The 14,173-nt window shown below is 44.9% G+C and overlaps 1 protein-coding gene across 2 annotated transcripts in view; it reads right to left on the reverse strand.

Moving 5' to 3' along the window:
* LOC138250038 (charged multivesicular body protein 3) overlaps positions 1–14,173 on the reverse strand; it is a 331,776-nt gene that overhangs the window by 74,253 nt on the left and 243,350 nt on the right. For both annotated transcript variants that reach the window (XM_069204412.1, XM_069204420.1), the window contains one exon: positions 3,675–3,735. In XM_069204412.1, the coding sequence (XP_069060513.1) occupies positions 3,675–3,735 (61 nt within the window). The remainder of the gene's footprint in view (positions 1–3,674; positions 3,736–14,173) is intronic.

Below are 14,173 nucleotides of genomic sequence, written 5' to 3' on the forward strand. Positions count from 1 at the left end.
GGAGAAAGTGGGAAAGGTGGAGGAGGTGGTGGGGGGACAGCTGCTGGAGAAGGCCTAGGAGGTGGGCTTGGTGGCCTTGTCCTTGGTTTTTTTCTTCTGAGGTGGAGGAGTGTCCAAAGCTTCCTGAAAGGAAAGCCTCCTCTTCAAATGTAAAGGAGGTGACGCAATAATGCGTCCTGCACCCTTCTGAATTTGAAGGTGGTGCTGGCGAGCGTCCATGATCTCCAATATAGGCTCCACAGGAGAAGGGGTAGCAGAAGACTGGCTGGAGTCTCTGAAGTCCGATGATTTTAGCTTCCTGTGTTTTGGCACCAAAGATTTCTGTAGGTGCAATTTTGTTGGCACCGAAGTGGAGGCTGTAGGCGTTCAGTTTGGAGCCGAGGCACGGATCGAGACAGAGAACGAGCTCTCGGTCTAACGTGAAGGAGGTCGAAGCCAAAGAAGATGGGTTGGTCTTGGCTGATGTTTTCGGTGCCGAGCCGGAAAGTGGGGCAGCGGAAGCAGTTTTTCGGTTCCGTCGATGGCCTGGTGGCAGTGGCGGACCGGCAACCTCTAGAAGGGGCCTCTTAAGAGCCTTGGGGTGGGGCAGGAAGGGCCACGGTACTCGCAGGTTCAGCCGAGGTGATCTTGTGGCTCTCTATGTCAGACTGGACGTAGAGTCGAAGGAGCCCTGGATGGAAAGGGTCTCCTCTTCCTGTGCAGGTTCCTCATGTGCATGTTCCTCCCCAAAGATGTCTGGGGTGTCATCCGGAGTCTTGTGCGCCATTTCCAATTGACGTGCCCTTCAGTCCCTCAGAGTTTTCTTCGATCAGAATGACCTGCAGGCGGCCTCTTGATGATCGCGGGAGAGGAAGACGTTACACACCAGACGTTGACCAGTGTGGTGAAATTTAGCGTGTCATGTCAGCCAGGGAAGAAACTGAATGGAGTCCGTTCCTTCAGATTGGCATATCCGTTCATGAGGCGTGGTATGGTAGGCCCGAGTAGGGCAAGGGACTCCCCGAAGGTCACGCGGTCTGTGCCCGGATCGACAATTTGAAGCGAGTGCTAACATGGAAAAGTGAGAGCAGAAACAATACTGTCAAAAGAGAGAAAGATAGATGAAAAATGTTGAACTGGAGCGAGTCAGAGTGAAGACACACACGTCTGAACCGGACGCTTGAGAAAAAACAATCTAACAAAGGCGCTGATGCCCATGCGTACTATCACCGAGAGCAGGAGTCACTCAATCCTGTGACTCAGAACACTTCTTGGAAGAAAAACAACTTGCACCACTCCAGACCCAACAGTAGATGGTAGGAGAATACAGAGCATGTGTATCTACAGCCACACATGCTATCGAACACTTTTCATTTTTATTTTGAAACGCACCCTGTTTTCCTTTAAGGAAAACGGAATGCATTTTGGAAAAACCCCCAGCAAGCCACCATCCCTGTAATTTTAACGATTTCCAAAGCAAAACTACCAAATCAATATTAATGAAGTAGGTCTATTTACAACCCACTGGGACTCGCACAATGTGTGAAACACACATTAGCACATGGGTGTTTGCGATTATCAAATGGCGAATCGCAAAAATCTGCTATTTGGTAACCGCAAACCAGTCCCTACATACATCTGGCCCTAAACATAGTAGGTAAAACAATCCACAAAGTTTGGATCCTAGGATTACAGACAATTGGGACAAACTTAAAAACTTGGAAATGCAAATCATAATGGCTAGACCTCCCCATGCTCGCTGCCCAGGTGAAACTGCGGCAGAGACAGAAAAGCTTTCAAACCATCCCACACAATTTGCTCTAAGGACCAAGGGCCCGAAGTACGACACAATGTTGCGGTCGCAAAAGGCGAATTTCGCTTTTTGAGACTGCAAAATGGCCTTTCCTAATGTACCATCCCTATTTTGCAGGCAAGCATGCACATACCAACTCGTAAAATAGGGATTGCGACTCGCAATTAGGAAGGGGCGTTCCAAGGGTGTCCCTTCCTAATTGCGAGTTGCAGTGGCATGTACGATTGATTTGTGACCGCAATTGCGGTCGCAAAACAATTGCAGTTACACCAGTTTCAAATTGGTGGTAACCCATTCACAGCAGCAGGCAGTGGCCACATGGACAAAATGAAAAGAAAACTTTTTTTTTAATTTTTTTTTTTAAATGCATCCCGTTTTCCTTGGCAGATGGCTGAGCGGGCCCGGGCTGCTGCACAATGACCTTAGAGTTCTTTTCTAGACACCTCTGTGCGCGAGGTTTGGATCCGCAGGTGCACTTAGGTTGTTGTTGCCTTTTAGCAGAGGGCCACTCTCACTAACATGAGAAACAACGGAATCATTGGGGTCATCTCTGGATGACAAAAGGGCCTCAGGCTTGATTTCCTTAAATGGTGGACTGTTTATGGCCGGAGATCACAAATCCCAGTGCATCGCTGATGGTCTGTCTGCCCCAAAGAGGAGGTGCTTTGACGTTCCCCAAGGTCCAAGGATAAAAGTCTGTGAGGTCCAACTCTTGAGTGTCCTGCTTTGTGTCAAGCATGGTGCTATGGGGGCATTTGCTTTCTCATTATCCATGCCCCCAGGCAACCTTCTTTTCCCCATGACCCTCCACATGTCTCCCCCAAGAGAGATACTGCAGACTAATTAAAAGGTGCAGATAAGTCAGGACATTCAATCAGATGGAACCACTTGTGAAATAATGTAACTAAAGTTTCAGGTATTGTCCCAACCAATCAAAATAGATAACAGCTCACCACTGAGGTTAGAACAGGTGCCAAGAGGGGTGGCCCAGCCCGGCCTCTTTCGGCTGATGACGGGCGAAGACAGGCCAACTCTTGACCCGGTCTTTGCCCAGGCATGCATCCCACATAGCAGGGAGCAGGCAAGAGCTGAGTGTAGTGATTCAAGTACAGCCCGCTTATTCTTCCTTGTGGGCTCTGTGGGTCCCCTTGGAGTCTCTGGGCCTCAGTCTCCCCTGTCGGTCACAGAGCATTCTGCGCATCAGGGAGGGGGCAATCACTACGTAATGCGATGAAAGTGAAGCCCATTCTGCTTCCCTATGGGTCTCCTTGGTGTCTCTAGGACTCATAGTCCCTACTGTTGGTGTTTATTTCTGTGCCTCAAAATGTACATGGAAATATTTTAAGAAATAACTACTAATGTAGCTACTGATGTTGTCCCAACTAGATGCCACCCACCTGTACTGGATCCTGGTTTCTCCAATCGGGGTCCCACTCAATGTATATTACGGTTGAAAAGTAACAGCAAAATGTCTTCTTTGGAGAGCGCTTCTGCTTTATATCAAGCAGCTCCCCTCAAAAAGAGAAAAATTATATTCATATTGTTTGCCTTTTTTGGATAAATACTCAGCCTACTTTTGAAGGCTACAATTGCTTGTATTTTTGTGTTGCTTCTTTATTACTCAAATCCTAGAGCACATTTAGGTTACAGCATGAGAAAGCATTCATGCAGGAATTCCAAAACGTTATAAGTTTGATATTAATTTTGCGAGGTACACTTGAAAACGTGCATTCACCGGGCATGGCGGCGAGAATTAAGATTCAGTTTACAGCAAGGATTTTATTTATTTAATTCAATTAAATGCACAGAATCAATATTGTTTAAACAAAGGTGTCTCAATTTATGGCAGGTGTTCCAACCAGAAAAAAAAGAAATATCTCACCTCTTATCTGTCTGTCAATTACTCTCATTTCTTTTCGGACCTTGAGTGACCACTCGTTAACCTGGAAGTAAAGAAGGCAACGTATTTACATTTATGCATACAGTCAGTGATGGAAACCTCCGACTGCGTAGAAATGATCTCCCAAACAGACTACATTAATACAATGCTATACTAATGGAAGACTGTTTGCTACACGAATCTTATTTACCTAACATGATACTGTAGACATCTAGCTTTTTCCATAGTAGACCAAAAAGAGGTACACTTTGTAAAGAGTTCAAGCAAACCCCTGAGGAATTACAGAGCCACAAATGACACCACAACTGCTCTTTTTTGTGGTAGCGTGGGCGAGCAGTTAGGCATATCAGGAGGGTGTGCTGAAGTAAGGCACACACACAAGCAGTAAATGAGACACGCACTCAATAAAGAAATCGAACACCAATTTATAAAAATAACAAGACCACCGGAATCAGTTGAGTACTTTGAGAGAGGAATTTTTAGAGTTTTCAAAAATCAATAGTGTATTTTTCTGTAGCTGCAATGTTACTCTATGGGAGAGAAAGACATACATGGCAAATAGGTACTTCACGGCAACATACAGGACTAATCTTCTGGACTTAAGGTGAGTACAGGGCAGGGTCCCAGACCACACCAACAGGTCACCTCGGTCAGCACTGGGACAGCCGGGTACAGTGGTGCAGTTCAGTGTTGGGTGCTCCGTGCAAGTCAACAGGGATCAGCCCAGTCCCAAAGATGCTGCAGGGGTGAACTGACAGTCCAGGCCGGGTGAACCAAAGAGGAGGTTCAGTTCTTGTGATGCTCTGGGACATAGGGACACCACTAGTCTTGTTCTCCTTGATCCAGGGCAGCCGGGTGCTAAGGTGGTTTGGACAATCGGGTTTCCATCACCGATGGCGGTTGCGGTGGAGGAGGCCCACAGAAAGAAGCTTCAGTTGTGCCAACCCAACCAACACGTGGGCTTGGGTCTCACAAGCCTGGGGGACGTAGCGACACCAGTGGTCCTTTTCTCCTTGGTCCAGGGCGACCAGGTGCAGTGGACCACCAGGTCTCCGTCACCAGAGGTGATTGAAATGAAGAGGAGGTCTGAAGAAAGAGGCTGCAAACGCCATCAGGAATTCTACAGAGGGCAAACTTAAGGTGGGCTTTGTCTCTGGAGGGGCTGGGAACCAAGTTGATGTCCGGCGTGAGGTTTTGGCGGTCCTGGTCCTCACAGTTCTTTCTTTGGTTACTAATGGGCTACTTATTCTTGGGGTAACTACACCCCCTACATGACCACTTCCTTTGTGGAGTGGGCATCACCCTGTCCCAGAATTCCTAATTCACACTCGAGATGGCAGAGTTCCTAATGTTTTGTTCACTCCATGCTGGTCACCCTAGAGGCAAGTCCAGCCTTGCAGTGCAACACGTTTTCTGCATAGCTAAGTTTCCTGCCTGTCCAGGTGCCAAATGGGCCCAGGGGCAGATGGGCTGGCATCTCCTTCTGAGGAAAGCCAGATCTCCATACCAAAGCCAGTGGGCTCTTTTGAAGCTTCCTGCCTCGGAATGTAGATTTGCAGGTCATCCTGTTGGGAGGGGTGTGCAACACACCCGCCAAAGCAGGCTTTGTTTCTGACCTCCAGAGAGCAAAGGTTCTCATCCTTGGAGGTCAGAACTTTGTCTGTTGGTGGCAGGCTGGCCCACCAGCAGTTGGTAGGTTTTCAGGGGGCACCTCTAAGGTGCCTTCTGGGTGCATGTATTAATAAATCTATCACTGGAATCAGTGAGGGTTTATTAATACTTGATGTCTGATACCAAACATCCCTATTTTCAATGAAGCCATCATGTAGCTGGGGAACTCGTGTTGGCCAGTGTCCAGCACATTCATTTAAAATGGCTTCCTGTTCACTTCCTATGTCTACGAATCGACAAAGATATAGTACGGGCATATTTCCTCATGCATGTATGTGCTCACCTGTAAAATAATGCATCCTGCCTCAGGGCTGGAACGCCTGCTGTAGGGGTGACTTACAAATATTACAGCTACAGTTAGGGGACATAGCACACAAATGTGGGCCATTTCGTGTTTTCACTTTTTGGAGCATCTTGTCACACAGCCTGCAGTGGCAGTCTGCATGAGTTTGATGCTGGGTCCCTCAGAGTGGCACAAATTATGCTACAGTTCTTAGGGACTCTCTTTAGTAGCTAGGCCCTAGGTACCAGAAGTACCATTTACTAGGGACATACAGAGGTGCTAAAGGGCCTGGCCACTTGGGGATCAAGCGACCAGGTGTCTTGTTTTGGGAAAGGAACATTAGCACTGAGAAACCTTGTTAGCAGGAACCCAGTGCACTCCAGTCAAAGTTGCATTAAAAAACACGCCAAAAGTAGGTGGGTTTTGCAAGCAGACCAGCTTCCTACAGATACATGAACAGACGTTTTAACAGGGGTGTGGAATTCCTATCACTCCACACCAGGGACATATTGTTTGGGTTCAAGGGCAACACGTTTTCATTTTTATTTTGCCCTTGGGACAAGTAGGCCCAACCCCTTGCAGCACAAACCCTTTGGCTGCTAGTTTACAGAGAAGTGAACTGTCTGCAGTTGAGGTAATGTGTGTCCATATGTGAATGCTATTCAAACTTGTATTTATGGTTCATTAATGAAAAGTCTTCATTATTAGGGTAAGCGCTGCAAATAAATGTTTTAAGGTCACACTGCACTTCCGACAGTGGTTCCAGTTATTAAAAAAAAAAAAAAGTGTACACACATTTGAAAAGTTTAACAATATCAGGCTAAGTATAATGCTCCCAGAATGCGCTCTGTTTAGATGCAAATGTTTGCAGAAACTTGTAAACCAGAGTGATGATTCTTTGCTTTCAAAATAAAATATTCAGAAAAAAATGCATGCAGGAAAAAAAACGCTTCGCTACAATTAAATTTTAGGTGCTATTTCTTGGAGGCGTCATTCAGTAAAATGTGTTGATGCATGCCAGTATTTCCAAAACATATTCCTAATGGAAAATCAGTGTAACCATTTTCAACAAGATTATGGAAAGCGTTAATTTAACAAGCACTGTCAAATCCAAGCAATCTGACATTTTTTGTGAGTCTTTTGGTTTTCGTCAATACATATCTTGTTTTGACATGGCTTTTGTAACACTTTATTGTTGTGGGAGCTGCCAGGCCTTCACCATTGTTACAAACACTGGCAAAAAAAAAAAAAAAAAAAAAAGGGTTTTGGTCTCAAAAAGCACACATTGCTACCAGTGGCGTAGCAAAGGCCCCGCAGCACCCCCCCCTCCACCAGGGATGCCACTCAGCACAGCACCTGTCCTGAGTGAGTCTGGAGGAGGTGGCCATCCAGGAGCTTTGCAGGGGGCCCCACTCCAGTTTCGTTACACAACCGATAGCCACAGTAGTTCCTGGCACTGAACAAAACTACTTTGTGTGCCAATATGCTCCTGGAGGAGGAGCAGAATGCAATTACTCACATTAAAGCCAGCCGAAAGATAAACAGAAGTTTAATAAAAACAAAATATTAATGCCAGACCTAATTAGTGACCCAGTTCTTATAGAAAGTCACAAAAGTGCACCCATGGTATAGGTCTTTGAATTAGTGACTTCCATGAATTCACAAGAACTTGAATTAGACCAGGAAATCATACTCCTAGAAAATACTGAATATATATATATATATGGAAAATGTCACTTACATCTGTTCGTGGCATGAGTCGCTGCAGATTCACATGCTGTGCACAGTCCGCCGTCTGGTGTTGGGCTCGGAGTGTTACAAGTTGTTTTTCTTCGAAGAAGTCTTTTCGAGTCACGAGACCGAGGGACTCCTCCCCTTTCGGTTCCATTGCGCATGGGCGTCGACTCCATCTTAGATTGTTTTCCCCGCAGAGGGTGAGGTAGGAGTTGTGTATGTTAGTCATAGTGCCCATGCAATGGAATGAATACATATGTACATAATAAAGGTTAAAGTAATATATTTACAAATGTACAATTGTTCAAGATCTACTTCTAAACGGCTACAGGCTCCCGGGGAGGCGGGTGGGCGCATGTGAATCTGCAGCGACTCATGCCACGAACAGATGTACACTGGGGAAGTGACATTTTCCGTTCGATGGCATGTGCAGCTGCAGATACACATGCTGTGCATAGACTAGTAAGCAGTTATCTCCCCAAAAGCAGTGGTTCAGCCTGTAGGAGTTGAAGTAGTTTGAAATAATGTTCTTAGTACAGCCTGACCTACTGTGGCTTGTTGTGCAGTTAACACATCTACACAGTAGTGCTTGGTAAATGTATGAGGCGTAGACCATGTTGCTGCCTTACATATTTCGTTCATTGGAATATTTCCTAGAAAGGCCATGGTAGCACCTTTCTTTCTGGTTGAGTGTGCCTTTGGTGTAATAGGCAGCTCTCTCTTTGCTTTAAGATAGCAGGTTTGAATACACTTAACTATCCACCTGGCAATGCCTTGTTTTGAAATTGGATTTCCTGTATGAGGTTTTTGAAAGGCAATAAATAGTTGTTTTGTTTTTCTAATTAGTTTTGTTCTGTCAATGTAGTACATTAGTGCTCTCTTGATGTCTAATGTATGTAGTGCTCTTTCAGCTACAGAATCTGGTTGTGGGAAGAACACTGGTAATTCTACCGTTTGATTTAAGTGGAACGGTGAGACAACCTTTGGTAAAAATTTAGGATTTGTTCTTAGAACCACTTTATTTTTATGTATCTGAATAAATGGTTCTTGTATGGTAAATGCCTGAATCTCGCTCACTCTTCTTAGAGATGTGATGGCAATCAAAAATGCAACTTTCCACGTTAAGTATTGCATTTCACAAGAATGCATGGGCTCGAAAGGTGGACCCATGAGTCTTGTTAAGACAATGTTGAGGTTCCATGAAGGAACAGGTGGTGTTCTTGGTGGTATGATCCTTTTTAAGCCTTCCATAAACGCTTTAATGACTGGTATTTTAAATAGTGAAGTTGAATGAGTAATTTGCAGGTAAGCTGATATTGCTGTGAGATGTATCTTTATGGAAGAGAAGGCTAGATTTGATTTTTGCAAATGTAGTAAATATCCTACTATATCTTTTGGAGATGCGTGTAATGGCTGAATTTGATTATTCTGGCAGTAATACACGAATCTTTTCCACTTGTTAGCATAGCAGTGTCTAGTGGTAGGTTTTCTAGCTTGTTTTATGACCTCCATACATTCTTGTGTGAGGTGCAAGTGTCCGAATTCTAGGATTTCAGGAGCCAAATTGCTAGATTCAAAGATGCTGGATTTGGATGTCTGATCTGTTGTTTGTGTTGTGTCAACAGATCTGGTTTGTTGGGTAGTTTGACATGAGGTACTACTGACAGGTCTAGTAGTGTTGTGTACCAAGGTTGCCTTGCCCATGTTGGTGCTATTAGTATGAGTTTGAGTTTGTTTTGACTCAACCTGTTTACTACATATGGAAGGAGAGGGAGAGGGGGAAAAGCGTATGCAAAGATCCCTGACCAGTTCATCCATAGAGCATTCCCTTGGGATTGATCTTGTGGGTACCTGGATGCAAAGTTTTGGCATTTTGAGTTTTCCTTTGTTGCAAATAGATCTATTTGAGGTGTCCCCCAAATTTGAAAGTAATTGTTTAGTATTTGGGGGTGAATTTCCCATTCGTGGGTTTGTTGGTGATCTCGAGAGAGATTGTCTGCCAACTGGTTCTGAATCCCTGGAATAAATTGTGCTATTAGGCGAATGTGGTTGTGAATCGCCCAATGCCATATTTTCTGTGTTAGGAGGCACAACTGTGTCGAGTGTGTCCCTCCTTGTTTGTTTAGATAATACATTGTTGTCATGTTGTCTGTTTTGACAAGAATGTATTTCTGGGTTATTATGGGTTGAAATGCTTTCAGCGCTAGAAATACTGCTAACATTTCCAAGTGATTTATGTGAAACTGTCTCTGATGTATGTCCCATTGTTCTTGGATGCTGTGTTGATTGAGGTGTGCTCCCCACCCTGTCATGGAAGCATCTGTTGTTATGACGTATTGTGGCACTGGGTCTTGGAAAGGCCGCCCTTGGTTTAAATTTGTACTGTTCCACCATAGAAGCGAGATGTATGTTTGGCGGTCTATCAACACCAGATCTAGAAGTTGACCCTGTGCTTGTGACCATTGTGATGCTAGGCACTGTTGTAAGGGCCGCATGTGTAACCTTGCGTTTGGGACAATGGCTATGCATGAAGACATCATGCCTAGTAGTTTCATTACCATTCTGACTTGTATCTTTTGTGTTGGATACATGACCTGTATTACTTTGTGAAAGGTTTGAACCCGTTGTGGACTTGGAGTGGCAATCCCTTTTACTGTGTTGATTGTCGCTCCTAAGTATTGCTGCGTTTGACACGGTAAAAGATGTGACTTTGCGTAGTTGATGGAGAACCCTAGTCTGTGAAGGGTTTGTATGACATATTTTGTGTGCTGTGAGCACTGTTTTAGCGTGTTGGTTTTGATTAACAAGTCGTCTAAGTACGGGAACACATGTATTTGCTGCCTTCTGATATGCGCAGCTACTACTGCCAGGCATTTTCTAAAAACTCTTGGCGCAGTTGTTATTCCGAATGGTAACACTTTGAATTGGTAATGTATTCCTTGAAATACAAACCTTAGGTATTTCCTGTGTGAAGGATGTATTGGTATATGGAAATACGCATCCTTTAGATCTAATGTTGTCATGTAGTCTTGCTGTTTGAGCAGTGGGATTACGTCTTGTAGCGTGACCATGTGAAAGTGGTCTGATTTTATGTAGGTGTTTAGTGTTCTGAGATCTAGTATTGGTCTCAGAGTTTTGTCCTTTTTGGGTATTAGAAAGTACAGTGAGTAAACTCCTGTGTTCTTTTGTTGAATTGGTACTAATTCTATTGCGTCCTTTTGTAGCAGTGCTTGAACTTCTAGTCCTAGAAGATCTATATGTTGTTTTGACATCTTGTGTGTTTTCGGTGGGACGTTTGGAGGGAATTGGTGAAATTCTATGCAATAACCATGCTGGATAATTGCTAGTACCCAAGTATCTGTTGTTATTTCCTCCCAAAGTTTGTAAAACTGGCTTAGTCTTCCCCCCACAGGTGTTATGTGATGGGGGTGTGTGACTTGTGAGTCACTGCTTATTTTGAGGGGTTTTGGCGCCTTGAAATTTTCCTCTATTTTTGGGGAATTGGCCCCCTCTAAATTGTCCGCGAAAACCTCCCCTCTGATATTGCCCCTGGTAGGTAGGTCTTGTTTGAGAGGTTGTGGCTTCTGTGGGTTGACCTCGAAACCCTCCCCTAAAAGGTGTTTTCCTAAATGTGCCTCTGCTCTGCGGGGAGTAGAGTGCGCCCATGGCTTTGGCTGTATCGGTGTCCTTTTTGAGTTTCTCAATGGCAGTGTCTACCTCCGGCCCAAACAATTGCTGTTCATTAAACGGCATATTGAGCACAGCCTGTTGGATTTCCGGTTTGAACCCAGAAGTGCGTAGCCATGCGTGCCTTCTTATTGTGACTGCGGTGTTTATTGTCCTTGCAGCTGTGTCTGCTGCATCCATGGAAGACCGTATCTGATTGTTGGAGATACTTTGCCCCTCTTCCACCACTTGTTGCGCTCTTTTTTGGAACTCCTTGGGTAAGTGTTCGATGAAATGTTGCATTTCATCCCAATGAGCCCTGTCGTATCTTGCCAAAAGTGCCTGAGAGTTGGCAATACGCCACTGATTTGCTGCTTGTGCTGCAACCCTTTTACCCGCAGCATCAAACTTGCGGCTCTCTTTGTCCGGAGGTGGTGTGTCGCCTGGGGTATGAGAGTTGGCTCTCTTACGAGCTGCCCCCACAACTACTGAGTCCGGTGTCAGTTGTGTTGTAATATATATAGGATCTGTGGGTGGTGGCTTGTATTTTTTCTCCACCCTTGGAGTTATGGCGCTGCCTTTAACTGGATCCTGAAATATTTGTTTCGAATGTCTTAGCATTCCTGGGAGCATGGGAAGACTTTGGTACTGGCTATGGGTTGCGGATAGGGTATTGTGTGGCGGTATCACGACCGGAGTCGGATGACTTCGACACCAGCATGCCCATTTTCGGTGCCTTGGCTCGGTCACCTTGTTTTTGGGTTAAGCCATGGCCTGTCGGCGGTGGCGTCCCCTGGGCTTTTGTGGACTTTTCGTGAGTCCTAATTTTCGACGTCTTACTCACGGTTGACGTTTCTTCGGCGTCGAGTTCTTCGGAATCCGACTCGTGGATGGAGAAAGTTTCTTCTTCTTCCTCCTCGAACCGATGTGGACCTGTGGGCGTGGACGCCATTTGTAGTCTTCTGGCTCTTCGGTCTCTCAGCGTCTTCCGGGACCGAAACGCTCGACAGGCCTCACACGTATCCTCCTTGTGCTCGGGGGACAAGCACAAGTTACAGACCAAATGCTGATCCGTATACGGATATTTGTTATGGCATTTTGGACAGAATCGGAACGGGGTCCGTTCCATCAGTCTTGAAGTCGCACGCGGTCGGGCCGACCAGGCCCCGACGGGGGATCGAAATTACCCCGAAGGGCCACCGGAGCTCTTCAAAATTCGGTGTCGATTTGTTCTAACTAACCCGATACCGAACGCAACAATACCGACGTTTTTTTCCGAGATTCTAACTAACTTTCCAACCCGAAACACGGAGCGAAAAGGAACACGTCCGAACCCGATGGCGGAAAAAAAACAATCTAAGATGGAGTCGACGCCCATGCGCAATGGAACCGAAAGGTGAGGAGTCCCTCGGTCTCGTGACTCGAAAAGACTTCTTCGAAGAAAAACAACTTGTAACACTCAGAGCCCAACACCAGACGGCGGACTGTGCACAGCATGTGTATCTGCAGCTACACATGCCATCGAACATATATATATATATATACCCGATTTTAGCACAAGCAAATATGCATGTGTGGATTTGCTCATGGGAAGATCTATTGAGCATTTAAAAGCTGACTATCGCTCCAGCAACTTTTTTCCTAGCCCTGGAAGAACTTCTACTTCTGCCATTGTCAGGAGTAAATTTCCAACATTTTTCATCATGGAAAAGATTTGAGAAGAGCTGGTGAAAATCCTTAGAACATGCAAGTGAGCAGGTTTGAAGACTGAAAGGCATTCCAGCTCTGGAACTATTGCCTACTGCTTCCTCAAGCCCCAGTATGTAGATCTGCGGAATGGTGAAAATAAGGAAATTGCTATAGTAGGGATTGAAAATGCAAGTATTCAAGCCCTACGATAGTAGTAGCCCTGGCATAATCAGAGAGGCTATTATCAGAGCTCTTACGTAATGAGATTGCTGCCATAATTTGTCGCCACACTATATGGCACCAAAGGGACAAGTAGACTTTTTTACAGGACAAGTAGATTTTAGAAGCAACCTGTCCCATTGACAAGTAGAGATTTTATTAAATTCCCCACCCCTGGTCTTTAGCTTATGGGTTTGTACTAAAGAACAGAATTGTCTCCTCCAATTTGAATAGTCAGACATCTAATCTCCTGCCAACATCCAGGGTACTACAATCTGTAAATCAATTTGCATGATCTTTACTCAGCATCTTGTGCACTGTGTCTCATTGAGCTTTTATGAAAGCTTTATATACAGAGGCTGAAGCTAAGTGGCTTGGGGGAAGCAGAAGTAAGGATTTCCAGACATCACACAATGAGAAAGAAAGGCTTCGGCCAATGCCTAATAATACTCTGTGTGATTATTAAGTTGCACTCCAATAAGTTTAGAAATATTTTTTATTTTGCATGTGCAATCACAAAAGGGTGAAATTATAGTCAAACCAGCCCGACCATGGCCCATAAGGTGCAGTTCGCCAAGATATTTGGTCTTGCTGGTTATTGCAAGATGGGACCTGGATGTTTGAACCAGACCTCTGTTTCTAGAGCTGGGCAAACTGGGTGACTGAAGAGAAGATCCAAAGCCTTAGGTTTGCCAGACACCCACCCTAATGGTCTTGTTCCTTCTTAAAAATATGATGCACCACAAGAATGGTAGGAATTCTATCAGGAAAAAAGAAAAAGATTCATTGTTTAAGGAATTGAACATAGACAGAAGAATAGGTTCTACAATGAACAAAATCCTGGAAATTTTCCAAGACCTGGAGCATATGCATATGAGGTGGGCTCCTATCATATTCTCACCCTAATGTAAGTTTATCTCTTCATCTCCACAAGAGGAGGAAATCACTCAGTCCCTTGTGAAACAAAACGCATCAAATAAAACTAAGCTATAATGGCTCCTAGTATCAGCAATTTTCTAAAAATATTAGAATGTCCGAAGAAAAGGACATGAAAGCCTTTTTCAGTAATGTCCAATCAGGGGGGATGGCAAGTTTAGAAATGACAATGGAGTGAACAGTATCTCCGAGTGAGTGCGACGACAAAGGTAAAAGTCTCATGACCGTAAAAGAACTTGACTGTTTGTGGACTGCTTTCAGTTTCCAACGATTGCCTTCCCCG

This window comes from Pleurodeles waltl, chromosome 1_2 (assembly GCF_031143425.1).
Source record: "Pleurodeles waltl isolate 20211129_DDA chromosome 1_2, aPleWal1.hap1.20221129, whole genome shotgun sequence".
Taxonomy (NCBI): domain Eukaryota; kingdom Metazoa; phylum Chordata; class Amphibia; order Caudata; family Salamandridae; genus Pleurodeles; species Pleurodeles waltl.